At 58.6% G+C, this 17309-nt stretch overlaps 1 protein-coding gene across 1 annotated transcript in view; it reads left to right on the forward strand.

Annotated features, from left to right (window-relative positions):
• Positions 1 to 17029, forward strand: part of SEMA3F (semaphorin 3F) — a 100506-nt gene extending 83477 nt beyond the window's left edge. The window contains exons 7-18 of the mRNA XM_065408384.1: positions 49 to 168; positions 3728 to 3867; positions 4331 to 4445; positions 5281 to 5350; positions 6683 to 6827; positions 7716 to 7938; positions 9836 to 9924; positions 10501 to 10542; positions 11066 to 11223; positions 11582 to 11649; positions 16192 to 16325; positions 16565 to 17029. Of these exons, the coding sequence (XP_065264456.1) occupies positions 49 to 168; positions 3728 to 3867; positions 4331 to 4445; positions 5281 to 5350; positions 6683 to 6827; positions 7716 to 7938; positions 9836 to 9924; positions 10501 to 10542; positions 11066 to 11223; positions 11582 to 11649; positions 16192 to 16325; positions 16565 to 17029 (1769 nt within the window). The remainder of the gene's footprint in view (positions 1 to 48; positions 169 to 3727; positions 3868 to 4330; positions 4446 to 5280; positions 5351 to 6682; positions 6828 to 7715; positions 7939 to 9835; positions 9925 to 10500; positions 10543 to 11065; positions 11224 to 11581; positions 11650 to 16191; positions 16326 to 16564) is intronic.
• The last annotated feature ends 280 nt before the right edge of the window (positions 17030 to 17309 follow it).

The following is a 17309-nucleotide window of genomic DNA, read 5'->3' on the forward strand; positions in this document are numbered from 1 at the left end:
CTCCCCTATACATCCCAGTCCCTGCTGACCTCTGCTTCCCACCTGCAGATGAGGAGCTCTATGCCGGCGTCTACATTGACTTCATGGGCACGGACGCGGCCATCTTCCGCACCATGGGCAAGCAGACAGCCATGAGGACTGACCAGTACAACTCCCGCTGGCTGAACGGTGAGTCCGGGGGAGCCACGGGTGGCGATGGGGCGGCATCATGCATCTCCGGGACGTGGGATGCTGCCCAGGGCCTCGCAGTCTATATAAAGCCCAGTGCCTGGGTGCCCTCTGGCCTGCCATTCCTGGGGCTTCTCTGGGGCTCAAGTAGCATGAGCACTGCATCCAGGGTGGGGCCAACACCCCACAAGCGCCCAGGAGATCCCCACCCCCTTGCATGGAGTTGGTGGAGCACTCTAGCTACGGTTGCAGCGTTTCAGGAGAATCTCCATGGGTTAGCCCCGGTAGAAGGCAGTTGTGGCCTCATGCCAGCTTGGCAAGGCTGTGCCAGGTACATGGGGCAGCCTGGGGGTGCAGTTTTCCCTTTGCCTGTGATACGCCAAGCAGAGCTGGTGAAATCACAGCCCTAGGGGCTATGGGCAGTAGTGGGCGAGGTGCGTTTTAACCAGGGTGATGTGAACAACAAACTTTCCTCGACTTCCCTCCAAGCCCCCGACTTCCCTTTACCCCCCCTCAGCTTTGTGCCTTCTCCCACACCGCCTCTGTGCTGGGAGCTGCCACTCTCTTCCTTCAGAGCCTGGCGCCAGGGCATTTCCACCCCTGCGAGCTGCTTCCAGGGCCCCTGGAGCCTGAGCCTGCACATCTGCCCCCTTCTGGTTCCTGCTAGCAGTTCTGCCTCTGCCAGCAGATCCGGCGACACTGGGCTCCCACCGCCAACCCGCTCACAGCTGGGGGCATTCGTAGGCAGCAATCCCTGCTCTGGGTGTGTTTCCAGCAGTAAGAGATCCTTCTGCAAAGACCCATCAATGCACGCTCGTCCCACTCCATCTCCAGCGGACACCGCAGAGACACTGCCTGCCTGCCTCCTTGCAAGCTTCTGAGGCACTCCCACCATGGCAAACTGCTGTCAGGGCCCCAGCAGGAATGCCGGGCCTCCTGGCCCCGGTCACAATGGGTCTAGACATCCTGAGGGCCTCCCACGCAGAGACCTGCTGTGGAGCCGCGGCGATGCTGGCGCCGGGGGGCAGTTCTGAGGCTGGGCCCATCTCCTTCCCTCAGCAGTTTTGCAGAACATGGATGAGCGCAGCTACTGGTCCATTGTGAGCAGAGAGAGATTCCACCGCTGCTCCCCTCTGTGCTGGCCAGAACCAGGCTCTAAGTCCTTGGGTGCCCTGCTCGAGAAACTTGTGATCACTAGAAATACCAGAGGAGCGAACGGGATAGCCACCATCTTGGCCTGGGAACCTCCAGAGCTCAAACCAGGAGCTGCTACACCGTGAGCTAGAGCCCAGGCTGGGGCTGTGAGAGCCTCACCTCCTGTGTGGACCAGGCACAGAGAGCGGCCTGTGACCCATGCTGACCAGGGGGTTACGGCAACCCAGGAGGAAAACAAATCGGAAGGTTGATATCATCCCAGAACACAAAGCAAAGCAATTGGCAACTGGCTACGTTCTCCCCTGAAAGGCATTGTCCTCATTGAGCAGGAGAACCTGGACACATGTCAGACTGGGAAGTGCTACAGACAGGACATGGCCGTCTAAGGCCAGCCATTGCCTAGGACGGGTGTCACAATTTCATCCCTGACAAAGAAGTGCCCTACTGAAGGGAGTTCTTACTGAAGGACCAGGCTAGTGCTGGAGCTGAGGAGGAACTCTGAAGCATCCCTGACCTGTTTTGCCAGGACAGCCCTTCCCTGGTGCAGCGATCTGAAAGGGAGAGACCTTCCCCAGGTGCATGATCTGAGACACTTGCAGATGTGCACCCAGACTCACCAAAATTCAGGCCATTCAACCCAGTAGCTGCCAAGCCCTCATGGCTCCATCCCTGGAAAGTGGGCAACCAGTGAGCAGCACTATGTACTCAGCCACCTTCAAAGCTGGTAAAACCCAGAAGAAGTGGTGGCCATTTCATCAGGCAAGGACAAGAATTCCCTCCCAGCATGTGAGCCTCAACGAAAGGGTCTTACCAAAGGAACAGGGAGTCCCTTGAAGGCCCATGTGGTGTCTGGGAGAAGTGCCAAAACTCAAGTATTGCAGAGCCAAATCCTGGAATAGAAACAGCAAAGGACAGAGAGCAAATAAAACTCATAGATAGATAGATAGGTCTGGGTCTGGGTCTGGGTGGATGGAAGGGTCTGTATAGAGGGATAGATGGTTCTGCATGGGAATAGGTGGATGGGTCTGGATGGGAATGGGGTGTCAGCCCCATCATCTGCAATAACCAATCCAGAACATCTCTCTCCTGCTCTCCCTCCCTTCCCTGCTGCACCAGAGGGAGGTTCCTGGTGGGAGGTATGCCTGGCCTTCTCCCAGTAGCACCTGCACCTGTGGCAAAGCAGCAGTGACAGCTGAGTAAACTGAAGTTGGAGCGATCATATTATACCTCTGGGCACAGTAGCTGCAATTGAGAAGGCAGAGCTGTCACTGTAGGCTTGGAGGCATATTGATTGATGATGGACAGATATTCTAGCAGGAACAGCACTGGTCACTCCACTTCCAGCTGCCAGACAGTTTCCATTCTAACCTCCTGCTTCCAGTTGCTCGAAAATTGCTGGAACTTTGGGGCTAAAATTTCCCAGGCATGGGCTCCTTCATGTGAATTGATATCCAAATGTTTGAGCAAAAAACTGTCAAGCCATTTTGGAGTCCAAGGAGAGTTGGGGGCCAAAAGGGGATACACTTTTCTCATTATTAAGAAAAAAAATCATCGGACTTTTGTATAGCACCTTGAGCACTGACACAAGCGGGGGTAGGCCACTGATGTATGGTATGAGACATGCCAGTGAGAATACATGGGCATCAGTCTGCGTTATGGCCTTAGTGAAACACTTGTGCCAGATGGTTAACCACGGTCACCCTAACCACAGTCACTGCTCCCGTTGGAGTCAGTGGCAAAAGTCCCCCTGGCTTCCAAGGGATTGGTCACAGGATACGTTGTCGCTGCAATTAGCCTGGGGGCTTGGCAGCTAGGTCTGAGCAGCCGGGTTAGCCTTGTCTGGGTGTGAGTGTCCCCACTGCAAGGCCCAAGCTGTGCTACTGTGTCTTCACTCACCCGTGTGCCTGTGGCACATCCCATGGTTCTTAGTGCTGAGGAGTCGTTCCTGGTCACTTGCAGAGAACTTGTCTGTCCTTTGGGGGGACTTGTGGGAAGGCCCTGGAGGCTTCATGCTGGGGGTGCATTCCCCCCAAAGACAGGGAGCTCTCTAGCTAACTAGTTCCACTTTACGGGCTTTATTGCTAGCTAAAAACTTAGGATATTACATTAAAAACTGTTAAGAAAAAACTAAGGTTGCCTTGCTGAGCATTCCAGAGCCACACAACTTTAACTGCCCTGTGTGTGGGTATTGCCATAGGGTGTTTTTTGCTGAGCATTCCAAAGTCACACAACCTAAACTCTGCCCTGTGTGTGGGTATTGCCATAGGGTGTTTCTTTACAAATTCACATGTTCTTTTGCCAGCCGGGGGGCAATGGGGCCATGTACTAGCCTCTCAATAGATTGCAGGGCAGGCTCCTGTCCCATTGGCACATGGCCTCACAGCGCTGGCATGTCTGGTTGCAGACCCAGCGTTTGTTCACGCCCAGCTCATCCCGGACAGCGCCGAAAGGAACGACGACAAGCTTTACTTCTTCTTCCGAGAGAAATCAGCTGATGCCCCGCAGAGCCCTGCTGTCTACTCCCGCATCGGGCGCATCTGCTTGGTATGTACCTGGCTCCCCACGGCGCACCCTGCTGGGAGTGGCTGGGAGCTCTCCCCACAGACAGAGCTCCTGCTCCATTCTCTACAGTGCCCCCAGCTGGGACTGGAATACCAGCAGTGTCCCCTACAGACTGAGCTTCTGAAGGGAGAAGCTGGGATTTGAATAGAGTAGCTGGGAGCCTCCGCACAGCCAGCGCTCCTGCCCCCTCCCCACAGTGCTCCCTGCTGGGAGAGGCTGGGGCTGGAGTACCGGGGAGCCCCCCACAGCCAGCCCCCCCGTCCCACTCCCCACAGCACCCCCTGCTGGGGGAGGCTGGGCTGGAGTAGCTGGGAACCCCCAACAGCCAGCGCTCTGCCCCCTCCCCACAGCGCCCCCTGCTGGGAAGCCCAAGCTAGCAGGACGAGCCTAGCTCATGTTCTGGTTGCCCGGGTGCCTGAAAATGGTATTTTCCCCCCTGGTTTAGAATGACGATGGAGGTCACTGCTGCCTTGTCAATAAATGGAGCACGTTCCTGAAAGCCCGGCTCATCTGCTCCGTGCCGGGGCCTGACGGGATCGAAACGCACTTTGATGAACTCCGTAAGGGCCGGTGGGCAGGGTGCACTGGGGCGCTGCCATGGAGCGCGCCAGGCAATGAGGTGTCTGGGAGGGGCAACAGCTGACTACAGATCCCAGAGGTGGTAGCGGGCAGAACCTCTGTGCTGCCCAAGCTGTCACTGCAGGCTACAGCGTCTCTGAGCAGGGGCACCGCTTGCGTCAGGGCAGCGCCACATCTGGGTCCCCAGCACCTCCTGGGGAGCTCACAGGGGCCTTCCTGCCCAGCCAGGAGCCTCCACAGAGGTGTCCAGCGAAGTTGCTCTCGCCAGAGGCTGGGAGGCAGTGCAGCCCCCGATAGCTTGTCAGCGCCTGCTGTGGCATGTGATGGATGGGCTGCACCCGGGAGCAGGACGCGCCGTCCCATCGCCACCTGGTTCCCTGCACTTTGCTTGCCTAGATCAATTCCAGATGGTGCCCAGAGGCTCCCCTGGTTCCTAAGGGGCACTCTCCCCAGCCTGCATCTTCACCACTGGTGCACGCCTTGCAGCTGAAGCATCCCCTGTGCAACAGTGCCCCCGGCTTAGCCGGGTGTGCCCCCCACAGCCAGCACTCCTGCCCTGGTCCCCACAGCGCCCCTTGATGGGAGAGGCTAGAGTAGCCAGGAGACCCCCACAGCCAGCGCTCCTGCTCTGCTCCCCACAGCACCCCCTGATGGGAAAGGCTGGGGCTGGAGTAGCCAGGAGCTCCCCACAGCCAGTGCTTCTACCTCGCTCCCTGCAGTGCCCCCTGTTCTCCCTCCATCTGCCCTGTGTCCCCTGGTCCCTGCAGAGCTCTGGGGCGTCTCTCCGGCTGTTGATGCTTTCTCTTCTCCCCTCAGAGGACGTGTTCATCCAGCAGACCCAGGACGTGAAGAACCCCATCATCTACGCCGTGTTCGCTGCCTCTGGGTGAGCCCACCAGGAGGGGTCGGGGATGGGTCTCCATGGGAGTGGAGGGGAGAGGCAGTGCAGCAGGGCCTGGGGACGACATGCAGGGGCTGCTGGGGAAGCGGGGTAGATATGGGGGGGTATCACACTCGGGAGGAAGACCCTCCTAGCGCAGGGCATGCTTGTCAGGCCCATCCCGGCACTGGCAGAGGGTTCTGGGTCAGGCCTGTCCTAGCACAAGCAGAGAGGGTTCGGGGTCAGACCTGTTCCAGCGCGGGGCACAGGGGGTTCTGACTCAGGCCTGTCCTGGCGCTGGCAGGGAGGGTTCAGGGTCAGCCCCCGCCAGGTGAGAGCAGTGCCCCTTTGGGCCCTATTCCCCACTTCCCCTGGCTCCCCCTCCAGTGTGGTCTCCCGTCGCACAGTCTGAGCTCAGGCAGGAGGGGCTCCATGGCCTGAGATTCCCTCTTTCCTGCCTGCGCCAGGACCAGGAGTGGGGCTCCCTCTAGGCTCCCCTCCCCCACGTTCAGAACCCCGCAGGGCTGGGCACTGGCCTGGGCGACACTGGGTTCTGACCCATCTTGGCACGGGCCTGGGCCTGGGGCTGGCGCTCCCTATCTAGCCCCATGCTCCCCGGGGCTTCGTGGGCGCAAAGGGGTCTCTTTCCTCCCAAAGAAGCCGGCTCCACCCATCCAGCTGATCACTGCAGGGGGGCAGGGGTGTCTGGGGGGGTCTCGCACTGCCACAGAGGAGGGGATCCCAGCCTGACTGCGGGTTCACTCGTTATAACCCAGAGCCCTGGAAAGCATCACGCCCACCCCCAGCAGGGAGGCATGCACTATTTCACAGATGGGGAAACTGAAGCACAGTAGTGACTGGCTCAGGGTCACAGCGCAGTCCTGTGGCAGAGCCAGGCATGGAACCCAGGCATCCTGGCGCCCAGGCCGGTGCATTAAGCACGTGGGCAGCCTTGCTGTGTGCCAGCTGGCGTCACTGAGTCAGTCCCAGCGGGAGAGGCCAGGCCGGGCAGCTGCTGAGGACCTGGATCCCTTTGGATCTGCCTCTGCAGAGATCCAGGATCACAGGCAAAGCAGCTGGGTGGGACCGTTCCCCAGCCATGTCCGGGTATCGCTGTGCCATACCTTCACGGCCAGTGGAGCCCTGAGACCCCTGTGCCAGGCTGGGATCGTTGGGGATGAGCGTTTCTGGATCCCACATGAGCAGAGAGCTCGAGGTGCTGTCCCAGTCTGACTGGGTGGGTCCCTGCCAGGCAGGTCAGGGCGGGGAATAGGTTCAGGGTGGGTCTGACAGAGGTGCCTCCTGGGGATAACGTGATGCTCCCCCCTCCACCCCCAGGTCCGTGTTCAAAGGCTCCGCTGTGTGCGTGTACTCCATGGCCGACATCCGCATGGTCTTCAATGGGCCCTTCGCCCACAAGGAGGGACCCAACTACCAGTGGATGCCATACACGGGCAAAATGCCCTATCCACGCCCGGGCACCGTAAGTACGATTGGGACCTCCTGCCAGAGCGCCCAGCAGGGCCGGCAGCAGGGGAGCAGGGGTCCTCTGGGTATGGCTGCAGTGATGGGAGCTGGAGGTGGGGGGTGGGGGGCACAATCACAAAGTGCCCACCAATGAGTGTGTCTGGGCAGGGACCTCCCCTGTGCAGAGACTCTGACGTTGCCCCCCAGGACTCCTGGGACCTGCCCCACGACGGGGTTTAGAGCGACTCCCCCTGGCCAAGCCAGGGACTAAGAGGGGCCATGGGAACTGGGCGAGGGCCAGTTTGGCCCTCTGGCTGCCTGGCCGCCTGCTGCATGGAGAGAGGGTGTCAGTGTGTGGGGTGCTCAGCCCAGCACCACCCCATGCTGGCCTCGTGCCAGGGCTCTGCCAGCCCCTGCACCAGGGGCACCTAGCCTGCTCTGCCAGGGGAGAGGTTCCCCCTATACCACAACCCCCAGCTTGGGCAGAGGCAGGGGCAGTGCACAGGGGCAGCGCGGTGGGGAACGGAGGAGTCAGAGGCTCCTCACGAATGGGGCACAAGTGAGATGGTGGCTGTGGGTCGGGGTCTCGTGGCACCTGATGCTGGCTGCAGGATGGGTGTGCCGGTGCCTTCAGGAAGGGAGACGTGGGCAGAACAATGCCCTGGGGACATGGGGGGGCCGTGCCATGCGGTGGGATGGTGGCTGTGCATTGGGAGGCGGGCCATGCGGTGGGGTGGAGGAACCATGCCTCAGGGGACAGAGCAGAGGCCGTGCCATGGGGTGGTAGGGTGGGGGGAAGCCAGGCCACGGGTGGGGAGCATGGGGAGGCCGGGCCGTGATTGGGAGGAGGGAAGTCGGGCCGTGGGGTGGGGCTGGTGTCTTACCTGCCCGCTCTGTGTTTCAGTGCCCAGGAGGCACCTTCACCCCCTCCATGAAGTCGACCAAGGATTATCCAGACGAGGTGATCAACTTCATGCGCTCGCACCCGCTGATGTACCATGCCGTGTACCCCGTGCACCGCCAGCCGCTGGTAGTGCGCAGCAACGTGCACTACAAGTTCACCACCGTGGCTGTGGACCAGGTGGACGCAGCCGACGGGCGCTATGAGGTGCTTTTCCTGGGCACAGGTACCCGCAGACGTGCGCTGGAGACACACACAACATGGACCCACACGGGCCATGCGGGAGGGCATGCTGCCCGGCACTGGGCACGGCAGGGAGCTTAGCCCTGCTCTGGGCCGACTCGCCAGGTCAGCGTTGCCAGGGCTGCGCTCCGCGCTCTCCCCGTCAGACGTGCCTGGCGACCAGCTCATTGACAGAGGAGCCTGGCAGAGAATTCCATCTGGAGTCCCCCGAACCCAGGGGCTGCCCCAGAGCCTGTTCCGGGGGTGCAGCAATCGAGGCCAGGCTGTCTGTTCAGGATGAATGGAGTGGGTGCCCTGTGGTGACTCCAGCCTGGCACAGAGCCGGGGAGGGTGTGGGGATCTGGAGGTGAGTGTCCAGCCCCTCCAGGCTCCTGGCGTGGGGTCAGGTTCAGCTCCCAGGCCCCAGAGACTGTGGTGCCCTCAGCAGGGACTCAGCCGCCAGAACTGGGCCGCACCAAGCGGGGCTGCAGGCAGGGCAGGGTCTGCGCTGGCTGTCGGTTCCCCCCCCCTCGTGGAGGGATTGTGCCAGGATGACGCCCTGGGCAGACCCCAGCCACCCTGTGCTAGGCAGCCTGGTGCTTGCTGGACCACGTGGGGCCTGGGCCATCTGGGGCCGCGGGGGCAGGGTCTGTGCCAGGCCCCCGGGAGCCAGCCTGGGGGCAGAGGGGCTTGTTTAACTGGGGGTCTCGTTGTGGCAGAGTGGCCGGCGCTGCCTCGGCCCCTCTCAGGGAGCCAAGCCCCTGGCTGCCAGCCAGCCTGGGGAGCCCAGCCAGTGCCACCACGTAGGTGGTAGGGAAGGCTAATGACCCAGAAAGATCCCGTTAGCTAACGGATGCGCTGCCTCCTGGCCAGCTGTTCTCTCAGTCGCCCCTGCACATGGCAGCCTGGCCAAATTCTCCCACCACCTGTCCCGCCCGCTAGGGAATTTCCTCCCTGCCCCACCATCGGTGTAACGAATCGCCAGAACTCAGCTGTTCCTTCCCCCAAGGGTCTGGGGGGTCGCCAGCAGGGCCTGCAGCAGGCCTGTGCGATGGCGAGGGGGGATCGGGCTGGTGCCTGGATGCAGATGACTGCGCCGGCAGCACTTGATGGTAGTGAGGAGCTCCCGCACCTGTGCCCCTGCACTGCCGAGGGTGGGGTGCCCGGCAGGACGTGGGGGCCCTCGCTGCCTGGGCAGCCCTGCCTGCCAGCCAATTCTCCCCAGGCCCAGGACTGGAGTCCCAGACCAGCCTCACTCTGCATTGCGCAGCTATGTTCTGTTCATCCACCGCTGCACTCCCCCCAGAGGCAATTGGTTTGAGTGACGGGAGCTGGGCTGTCCCTCCCCCAGTCAGCGGCATGTGCTGTGAAGCGCTGGCGGCCCGCGGGTGAGGGGCCAGCCAGTGCCATGTGCACGCGTTAGTTAGAGCAGCACGTTCTGCAGCTCCCCATGTGTGCGGGGCCCATCTCTGGGGCTCACACCCAAGTCAGAGCAGACGCCGGCAGCTTTGTGAGTTCCTCCTGCTGGTGCTGCCTGCAGGGCCCCCGCCTCCCCCTGGCACTCCAGTGGAGGCTTCGCCTCAGAGATCCCCAGTCAGGCACAGCGGCTGCTGGAGAGATCCGAGCACCGCGGTTCTGCCGGTGTCCCTGGGCAGCTCCAGGGCTGGTGGATCCTCCCAGGGAAGATGAAGCTGTGGCTCTGGGGTTCAGTCCAGGCCCTGGAGCCCTGTGCTGGCTAAGAGCCTCGTGCTGATCCAGCCTCGGCGTGTTTATAAACCCATGATGGCAGGTTGGCCTCTCCCTTCCCATGCCATCCCCATCGGCATGGCCCTGCGCCCCAGGCTGTGGCAGGGTGGAAGGGTCCATCCCGCGTGGCGCTGAGTGCCGGCTGTGCCTTGCAGATCGTGGCACAGTCCAGAAGGTGATCGTCCTCCCCAAGGACGACCTGGAGACCGAGGAGCTGATGCTGGAGGAGGTGGAAGTGTTCAAGGTAACGCCTCCTGGGCCCTGCACGCACTGCGCTCTCAGGCCTTGCTGTGCCCCCCCTCCCCCCGCCATGGCCTGGGACAGTTCTCCCTCCCTCGCCCCCCGCCTGGAGGAACCTCCCTTCCTCCCGCTGCTGCAGCGGCCATGTGCAGCAGGCCGCCACTGCAGCCTCATCTGTGGCTTCCCGGCGGGCACCTGGGCCCTGATCCAGCACTTGCTGGTGTCAGTAGGGGGCATCACAGGGCCCACGGCTTCTGTGGGCACTGACCTCCGGCATGGTCAGTGGCAGGAGGTGAGCGTGCCATTTGGCTGGCTCCACAGGAAGGATAAGAGCCCTGCTACTGCAGCTTGCTGAGGGAGTGCTCCAGTAGATCATGTGCCAGCAGCCTGTTCCCGGCGCTAAGGGGCTGGGGTTGGAGCCCTGGCTCCCCGGGGCATGTGTGGCTGCTCCAGGGAGGGGGTTTGATGTCAATGGATTTGTTTCTGACTCTCTCAGCCCTTTGCTCCCTGTGATTGGGAGCAGCTCCAAGGGGGCTGAGTGGCCCGGACTAACCACTGTGCTCCCGTGCTCTCATTCCAGGTTCCAGCCCCCATCAAGACCATGACCATCTCCTCTAAGAGGGTAAGCTGGGGTGGTGCGCTGCAGGAGCTGGGGTCCTCACGGGAGTCGTCCACCCGGCGCAGACGCCAGCCCAGCCACAACACTCCCGCCTGCTGAGGAGGGACGGAGAGTCCACATGTTCCTAGTCGGACAGGGACTCTCCGAGTGTCCCAGGGGCTTCCACCTTCAGATGGGCTCCGTCGCTAACTCGCAGGGGCGGGCGGGGGAAGGGCCACTCAAAGATCTGAGCTCCCAGCCCCGCTTGCGGGAGCATCGGGGGGCCGGCTTGGAGGGAGATGCGCGGGGCGCCCCAGAAACCCGCTTGCTGTGCCTCAGCCAGCCCCGGGGAGGGGGGATCTGCTGGGAGGGGGGAGTTCCTGCCCATTTCCGGACAAGTGCTGCGCTCTCAGAGAGGCAGCCCCTCCTTGATCCCAGCCTCTCTTGGGGCGCCCAGGCCAAGGGAAGACAGGTGGGTTTGGCACCTGGGACAGTGCAGGGTCTGCAGCAAGGGGGCATCTCACCTTGTCTTCTTTGCCCCCCATAGCAACAGCTGTACGTGGCCTCGGCCATAGGAGTGACCCACCTGGCCCTGCACCGCTGCGACGTGTACGGGGAGGCTTGTGCCGACTGCTGCCTGGCCAGGGACCCCTACTGCGCCTGGGACGGCAAGGCCTGCTCCCGCTACTCAGCATCCTCCAAGAGGTACGGCCCAGCTGTGCTGTGGGGGCAGTTATACCGGGGGCCCAGCATAGGGCCAGGCAGTGCTAGAGGAAGGGGCTTTTATACGGGGGGCTCCTGCGCCCCGCATGGGTTCTCGTGCTCACTGGCTGGGTTTGCCAACAGGGCGCTGGTGCTGGGAGGCAGCGTGTGGGGGCAGGGGACTCAGTATCTTTGATGAGAGGCAGAATTGGGGCTCCACCCCAATCCCCATGGTACCTGGAGGGGGATGACTAAGCCCGCATGATGCAGCCAATCTCCACCTATGGGGCTGCCCCAGGTGGTTGGGGGTGCCCGGAGACTGTGAGCAACTTTCCATCTGTGCCTTCTCCCCCTCCCACAGGCGGAGCAGGCGCCAGGATGTCCGGCACGGTAACCCCATCCGCCAGTGCCGGGGCTACAACTCCAACGGTGAGTAGGGCCGGCCGGCCACCCTGCCCCTCCTCACACCCATGGCGGGTACGTCCGGGATACAGGGGATGGAGAAAGGCGGGGTGGGGATATGACATACGTAGATTAGATGTCCAGATCGATAAATGAGTTGCAAGGTTGGATGGATGGATGGATGTGTATGTACAAGGATGGATGGATGGATGTGTGTGTGTGTGTATACAGAGATGGATGGATGGGTTTGTATGTACGTACAGGGATGTATGGATGGATGGCTGTGTATGTATGTACAGGGATGGATGGATGGATGGGTGTGTATGTACAGGGATGGATAGATGGATGGATATGCTGGGTGGGTGGATGGATGGATGGATATAGACTCATAGACTCATAGACTCATAGACTTTAAGGTCAGAAGGGACCAATATGGTCATCTAGTCTGACCTCCCGCATGATGCAGGCCACAAAAGCTGACCCACCCACAACAGAATCTTCCAGCCTGCGACCCCTGCCCTATGTTGCGGAGGAAGGCGAAAAACCTCCAGGGCCTCTGCCAATCTACCCTGGAGGAAAATTCCTTCCCGACCCCAAATATGGCGATCAGCAGAACCCCGAGCATACAGGCAAGATTCTACAGCCGGACCCTCATTTTACCCGCGATGGCACGTTAATGCCTAATTGACTAAAATCACGTTATCCCATCAAACCATTCCCTCCATGAACTTATCAAGCCTAATCTTGAAGCCAGAGAGGTCCTTCGCCCCCACCGTTTCCCTCGGAAGGCTGTTCCAAAATTTTACCCCTCTGACGGTTAGAAACCTTCGTCTAATTTCAAGCCTAAACTTCCCCACGGCCAGTTTATATCCATTCGTTCTCGTATCCACATTACTACTAAGCTGAAATAATTCCTCTCCCTCCTTGGTATTAATCCCTTTGATATATTTAAAGAGAGCAATCATATCCCCCCTCAGCCTTCTTTTGGTTAGGCTAAACAAACCGAGCTCCTCGAGTCTCCTTTCATAGGAAAGGTTTTCCATTCCTCGGATCATCCTAGTGGCCCTTCTCTGTACCCGTTCCAGTTTGAGTTCATCCTTTTTAAACATAGGAGACCAGAACTGCACACAGTACTCCAAATGAGGTCTCACCAGCGCCTTGTATAACGGAAGCAGCACCTCCCTGTCCCTACTAGAAATACCTCGCCTAACGCATCCCAAGATCGCATTAGCTTTTTTCACAGCCACGTCACATTGCCGACTCATAGTCATCCTGCGATCAACCAGGACTCCGAGGTCCTTCTCCTCCTCCGTCACTTCCAACCTATGCGTCCCTAACTTATAACTAAAATTCTTGTTAGTCATCCCTAAATGCATCACCTTACACTTCCCACTATTAAATCTCATCCTATTATTGTTACTCCAATTTACAAGGTCATCCAAGTCTCCCTGCAGAATATCCCGATCCTTCTCCGAATTGGCAATACCTCCCAACTTTGTGTCATCCGCAAACTTTATCAGCCCACTCCTACATTCGGTTCCGAGGTCAGTAACGAATAGATTAAATAAAATCAGACCCAAAACCGAACCTTGAGGAACCCCACTGGTGACCTCCCTCCAACCCGACAGTTCCCCTTTCAGTACTACCCGCTGCAGTCTCCCCTTTAACCAGTTCTTTATCCACCTCTGGATTTTCATATCGATCCCCATCTTTTCTAATTTAACCAGTAATTCCTCGTGCGGCACAGTATCAAACGCTTTACTAAAATCTAGGTAAATTAGATCCACCGCATTTCCTTTATCTAGAAGGTCTGTTACTTTCTCAAAAAAGGAGATCAAGTTGGTTTGGCACGATCTTCCTTTCGTAAACCCATGTTGTAATTTGTCCCAATTGCCATTCACCTCAAGGTCCTTAACTACTTTTTCCTTCAAAATTTTTTCCAAGACCTTGCATACTACAGAAGTTAAACTAACAGGCCTGTAGTTACCCGGGTCACTTTTTATCCCCTTCTTGAAAATAGGAACCACATTAGCTATTTTCCAGTCCATCGGTACCACCCCCGAGTTTACAGATTTATTAAAAATTATCGCCAAGGGGCTTGCAATTTCTCGCGCCAGCTCCTTCAATATTCTAGGATGAAGATCATCCGGTCCGCCCGATTTAGTCCCATTTAGCTGGTCAAGTTTGGCTTCCACCTCTGATACTTCAATGTCAATTGCCCCTCCTTTATTCCCCTCTGTCCCGCTCCCTCTATTCCTAAGCCCTTCATTAGCCTTATTAAAGACCGATGCAAAATATTCATTTAGATATTGTGCCATGCTTAGATTGTCCTTAATCTCCACTCCATCTGCAAGCTTCAGTGGCCCCACTTCCTCTTTCTTTGTTTTCTTCCTATTTATATGGCTATAAAACCTCTTACTATTGGATTTAATTCCCCTCGCGAGGTCCAACTCTACACGGCTTTTGGCCTTTCTCACCGCATCCCTACATGCTCTGACCTCAATAAGGTAGGTTTCTTTGCCGATCTCTCCTCTCTTCCATTCTTTGTACGCTTTCTGTTTTTTCTTAATCGCCCCTTTGAGACGCCCGCTCATCCAGCTGGGTCTAATTCTCCTGCCTACTGACCGTTTCCCCTTTCTCGGGATACAGGCCTCGGACAGCTCGTGCAACTTCAGCTTGAAATAATCCCAGGCCTCATCTGCCTTTAGCTCTCTAAGTATGTTAGCCCAATCCACTTCCCTAAGTAGTTGCCTTAATTTATTAAAGTTGGCCTTTTTGAAATCGTAAACCTTAGTCACATTCACAGTTTTATTTCTGTTAATCCTTCCATTTAGTTTAAACCGAATTAGCTCATGGTCACTCGAGCCAAGGTTGTCCCCTACAACCATTTCCTCAACGAGGTCCTCACTACTCACCATATGCTGGGTGGGTGGACAGAGGGATGGATGGATGTGCTGGGTGGGTGGATAGAGGGATGGATGGATGTTCTGGGTGGGTGGATGGATGGATGGATATGCTGGGTGGGTGGATAGAGGGGTGGGTGGGTGGATGGATGGATGGATGGATGTGCTGGGTGGATGGATAGAGGGATGGATGGATGTGCTGGGTGGGTGGATGGATGGATGGAAGTGCTGGGTGGGTGGATGGATGGATATGCTGGGTGGGTGGATAGAGGGATGGATGGATGTGCTGGGTGGGTGGATGGATGGATGGATGTGCTGGATGGGTGGATGGATGGATGTGCTGGGTGGGTGGGTGGGTGGATGGATGGATGGATGGATATGCTGGGTGGGTGGGTGGATGGATGGATGGATGGATGGATGGATATGCTGGATGGATGGATGTGCTGGGTGGGTGGGTGGATAGAGGGATGGATGGATATGCTGGATGGGTGGATGGATGGATGGATATACTGGGTGGGTGGATGGATGGATGGATGGATGTGCTGGGTGGGTGGCTGGGTGGATGGATGGATGGATATGCTGGGTGGGTGGATGGGTGGATGGATATGCTGGGTGGGTGGATAGAGGGATGGATGGATGTGCTGGATGGGTGGATGGATGGATGTGCTGGGTGGGTGGGTGGGTGGATGGATGGATGGATGGATGGATGGATATGCTGGGTGGGTGGATGGATGGATGGATGGATATGCTGGATGGATGGATGTGCTGGGTGGGTGGGTGGATAGAGGGATGGATGGATATGCTGGATGGGTGGATGGATGGATGGATATACTGGGTGGATGGATGGATGGATGGATGGATGTGCTGGGTGGGTGGGTGGGTGGATGGATGGATGGATGGATATGCTGGGTGGGTGGATGGGTGGATGGATATGCTGAGTGGGTGGATAGAGGGATGGATGGATGTGCTGGGTGGGTGGGTGGATAGAGGGATGGATGGATATGCTGGGTGGGTGGATGGATAGATGTGCTGGGTGGATGGATGGATGGGTGGATGGATGGATCGATATGCTGGGTGGGTGGATGGATGGATGTGCTGGGTGGGTGGATGGATAGATGTGCTGGGTGGATGGATGGATCGATATGCTGGGTGGGTGGATGGGTGGATGGATATGCTGGGTGGGTGGATAGAGGGATGGATGGATGTGCTGGGTGGGTGGATGGATGGATGTGCTGGGTGGGTGGGTGGATGGATGGATGGATGGATATCCTGGGTGGGTGGATGGATAGATGTGCTGGGTGGATGTATGGATGGGTGGATGGATGGATCGATATGCTGGGTGGGTGGATGGATGGATGTGCTGGGTGGGTGGATGGATAGATGTGCTGGGTGGATGTATGGATGGGTGGATGGATGGATCGATATGCTGGGTGGGTGGATGGATGGATGGATGTGCTGGGTGGGTGGATAGAGGGATGGAGTAGAGTGAGGGCCGAATGCATACACTGGTCGGCTGGAGGTAGATAGAGTGCAGAGGATGCTGCAGTCCCCTTACTGAGGACAGGCAGCTGGAGGCAATGGCTCTCCCAACTCTGTGAGTAGGGTCGGGTTCGCAGCGTTGTGTCGATCCATTGCCCGACCTCCTGTCTCCTCTGCCCCACTCCAGCCAACAAGAACACGGTGGAAGCCGTCCAGTACGGGGTGGAGGGCAGCACGGCCTTCCTGGAGTGCCAGCCCCGCTCCCCGCAGGCCACCGTCAAGTGGCTGCTCCAGAAGGACAACAGCGACCGGCGGAAAGAGGTAGGAGGGCACGGAGCTGGGGGGTGCCTGGAGGGAAAGGCCCTGCAGCCCACTGCCTGCTGTCTGGGTCAGAGGGCCAGGCTGGCATAACGAGGGCTGCAGGTTGGGACTGAGGCGGTGGGGGAGGCTTGCATGGGGCCTGTCTCTAGTCTCCCCCTCCCCTCCTATGAAGACCCCCCCATGCCTGGCTGCGTCTCACCCATTCTAACGCTCTGGCCCTTGGCCTCTCTCCCATCCAGCTGCGCATGGAGGGCCGGGTGCTGCGGACGGACCAGGGACTGCTCCTGCGCTCCCTGCAGCTCTCAGACAGCGGTCTCTACTCCTGCACGGCCACCGAGAACAACTTCAAGCACACGGTGGCCAAGGTGCAGCTGCACGTGCTGAGCAGCGAGACCGTGCACAGCGTGCTCTTCCAGTCAGAGGCGCCCGCCCTGCAGGCTGACGGCGACGTCTCCGCCTCCGCCTCCGCGCTGGGCATGCGGGCTGGCCTCCCTGGTGCCCCCGGCCCCCACTACCAGGACCTGGTGCAGCTCCTCACCCAGCCTGAAATGGGACTCATCAACCAGTACTGCCAGGGCTACTGGCGGCATGCAGCCTCCAGCCACAAGGAGGCACTGGCCAGCCTCAAAGCCAAGGAGCTGCAGGACGAGAAGAAGCCTCGAAACCGCCGGAATCACCAGCCAGACGTGGACCAGCTCACATGAAACCGCCGCCAGGGACTTTGTAATAACAGTGCTATATTTTTCCCCCCTTTTAATATTAAAAATATCTATAAATATATATATAAATATATATATATACACACACACTCCCCCCCTCCCTTTCAAGACAGTATTTATTTGTAGGTTGTACATAGTCCATGGGAGATACGGTCCCACCCCTTTACCCCATGGCCCTCTGGGTAAGATAGCCAGGTTCCCAGAGGCACCCTGGCCAGCAGCTTGTCCTTTTCTCTTCCTAACTTCTATGGTACTGTAAAATAAA

Source organism: Emys orbicularis, chromosome 7 (assembly GCF_028017835.1).
Source record: "Emys orbicularis isolate rEmyOrb1 chromosome 7, rEmyOrb1.hap1, whole genome shotgun sequence".
Lineage (NCBI taxonomy): Eukaryota > Metazoa > Chordata > Testudines > Emydidae > Emys > Emys orbicularis.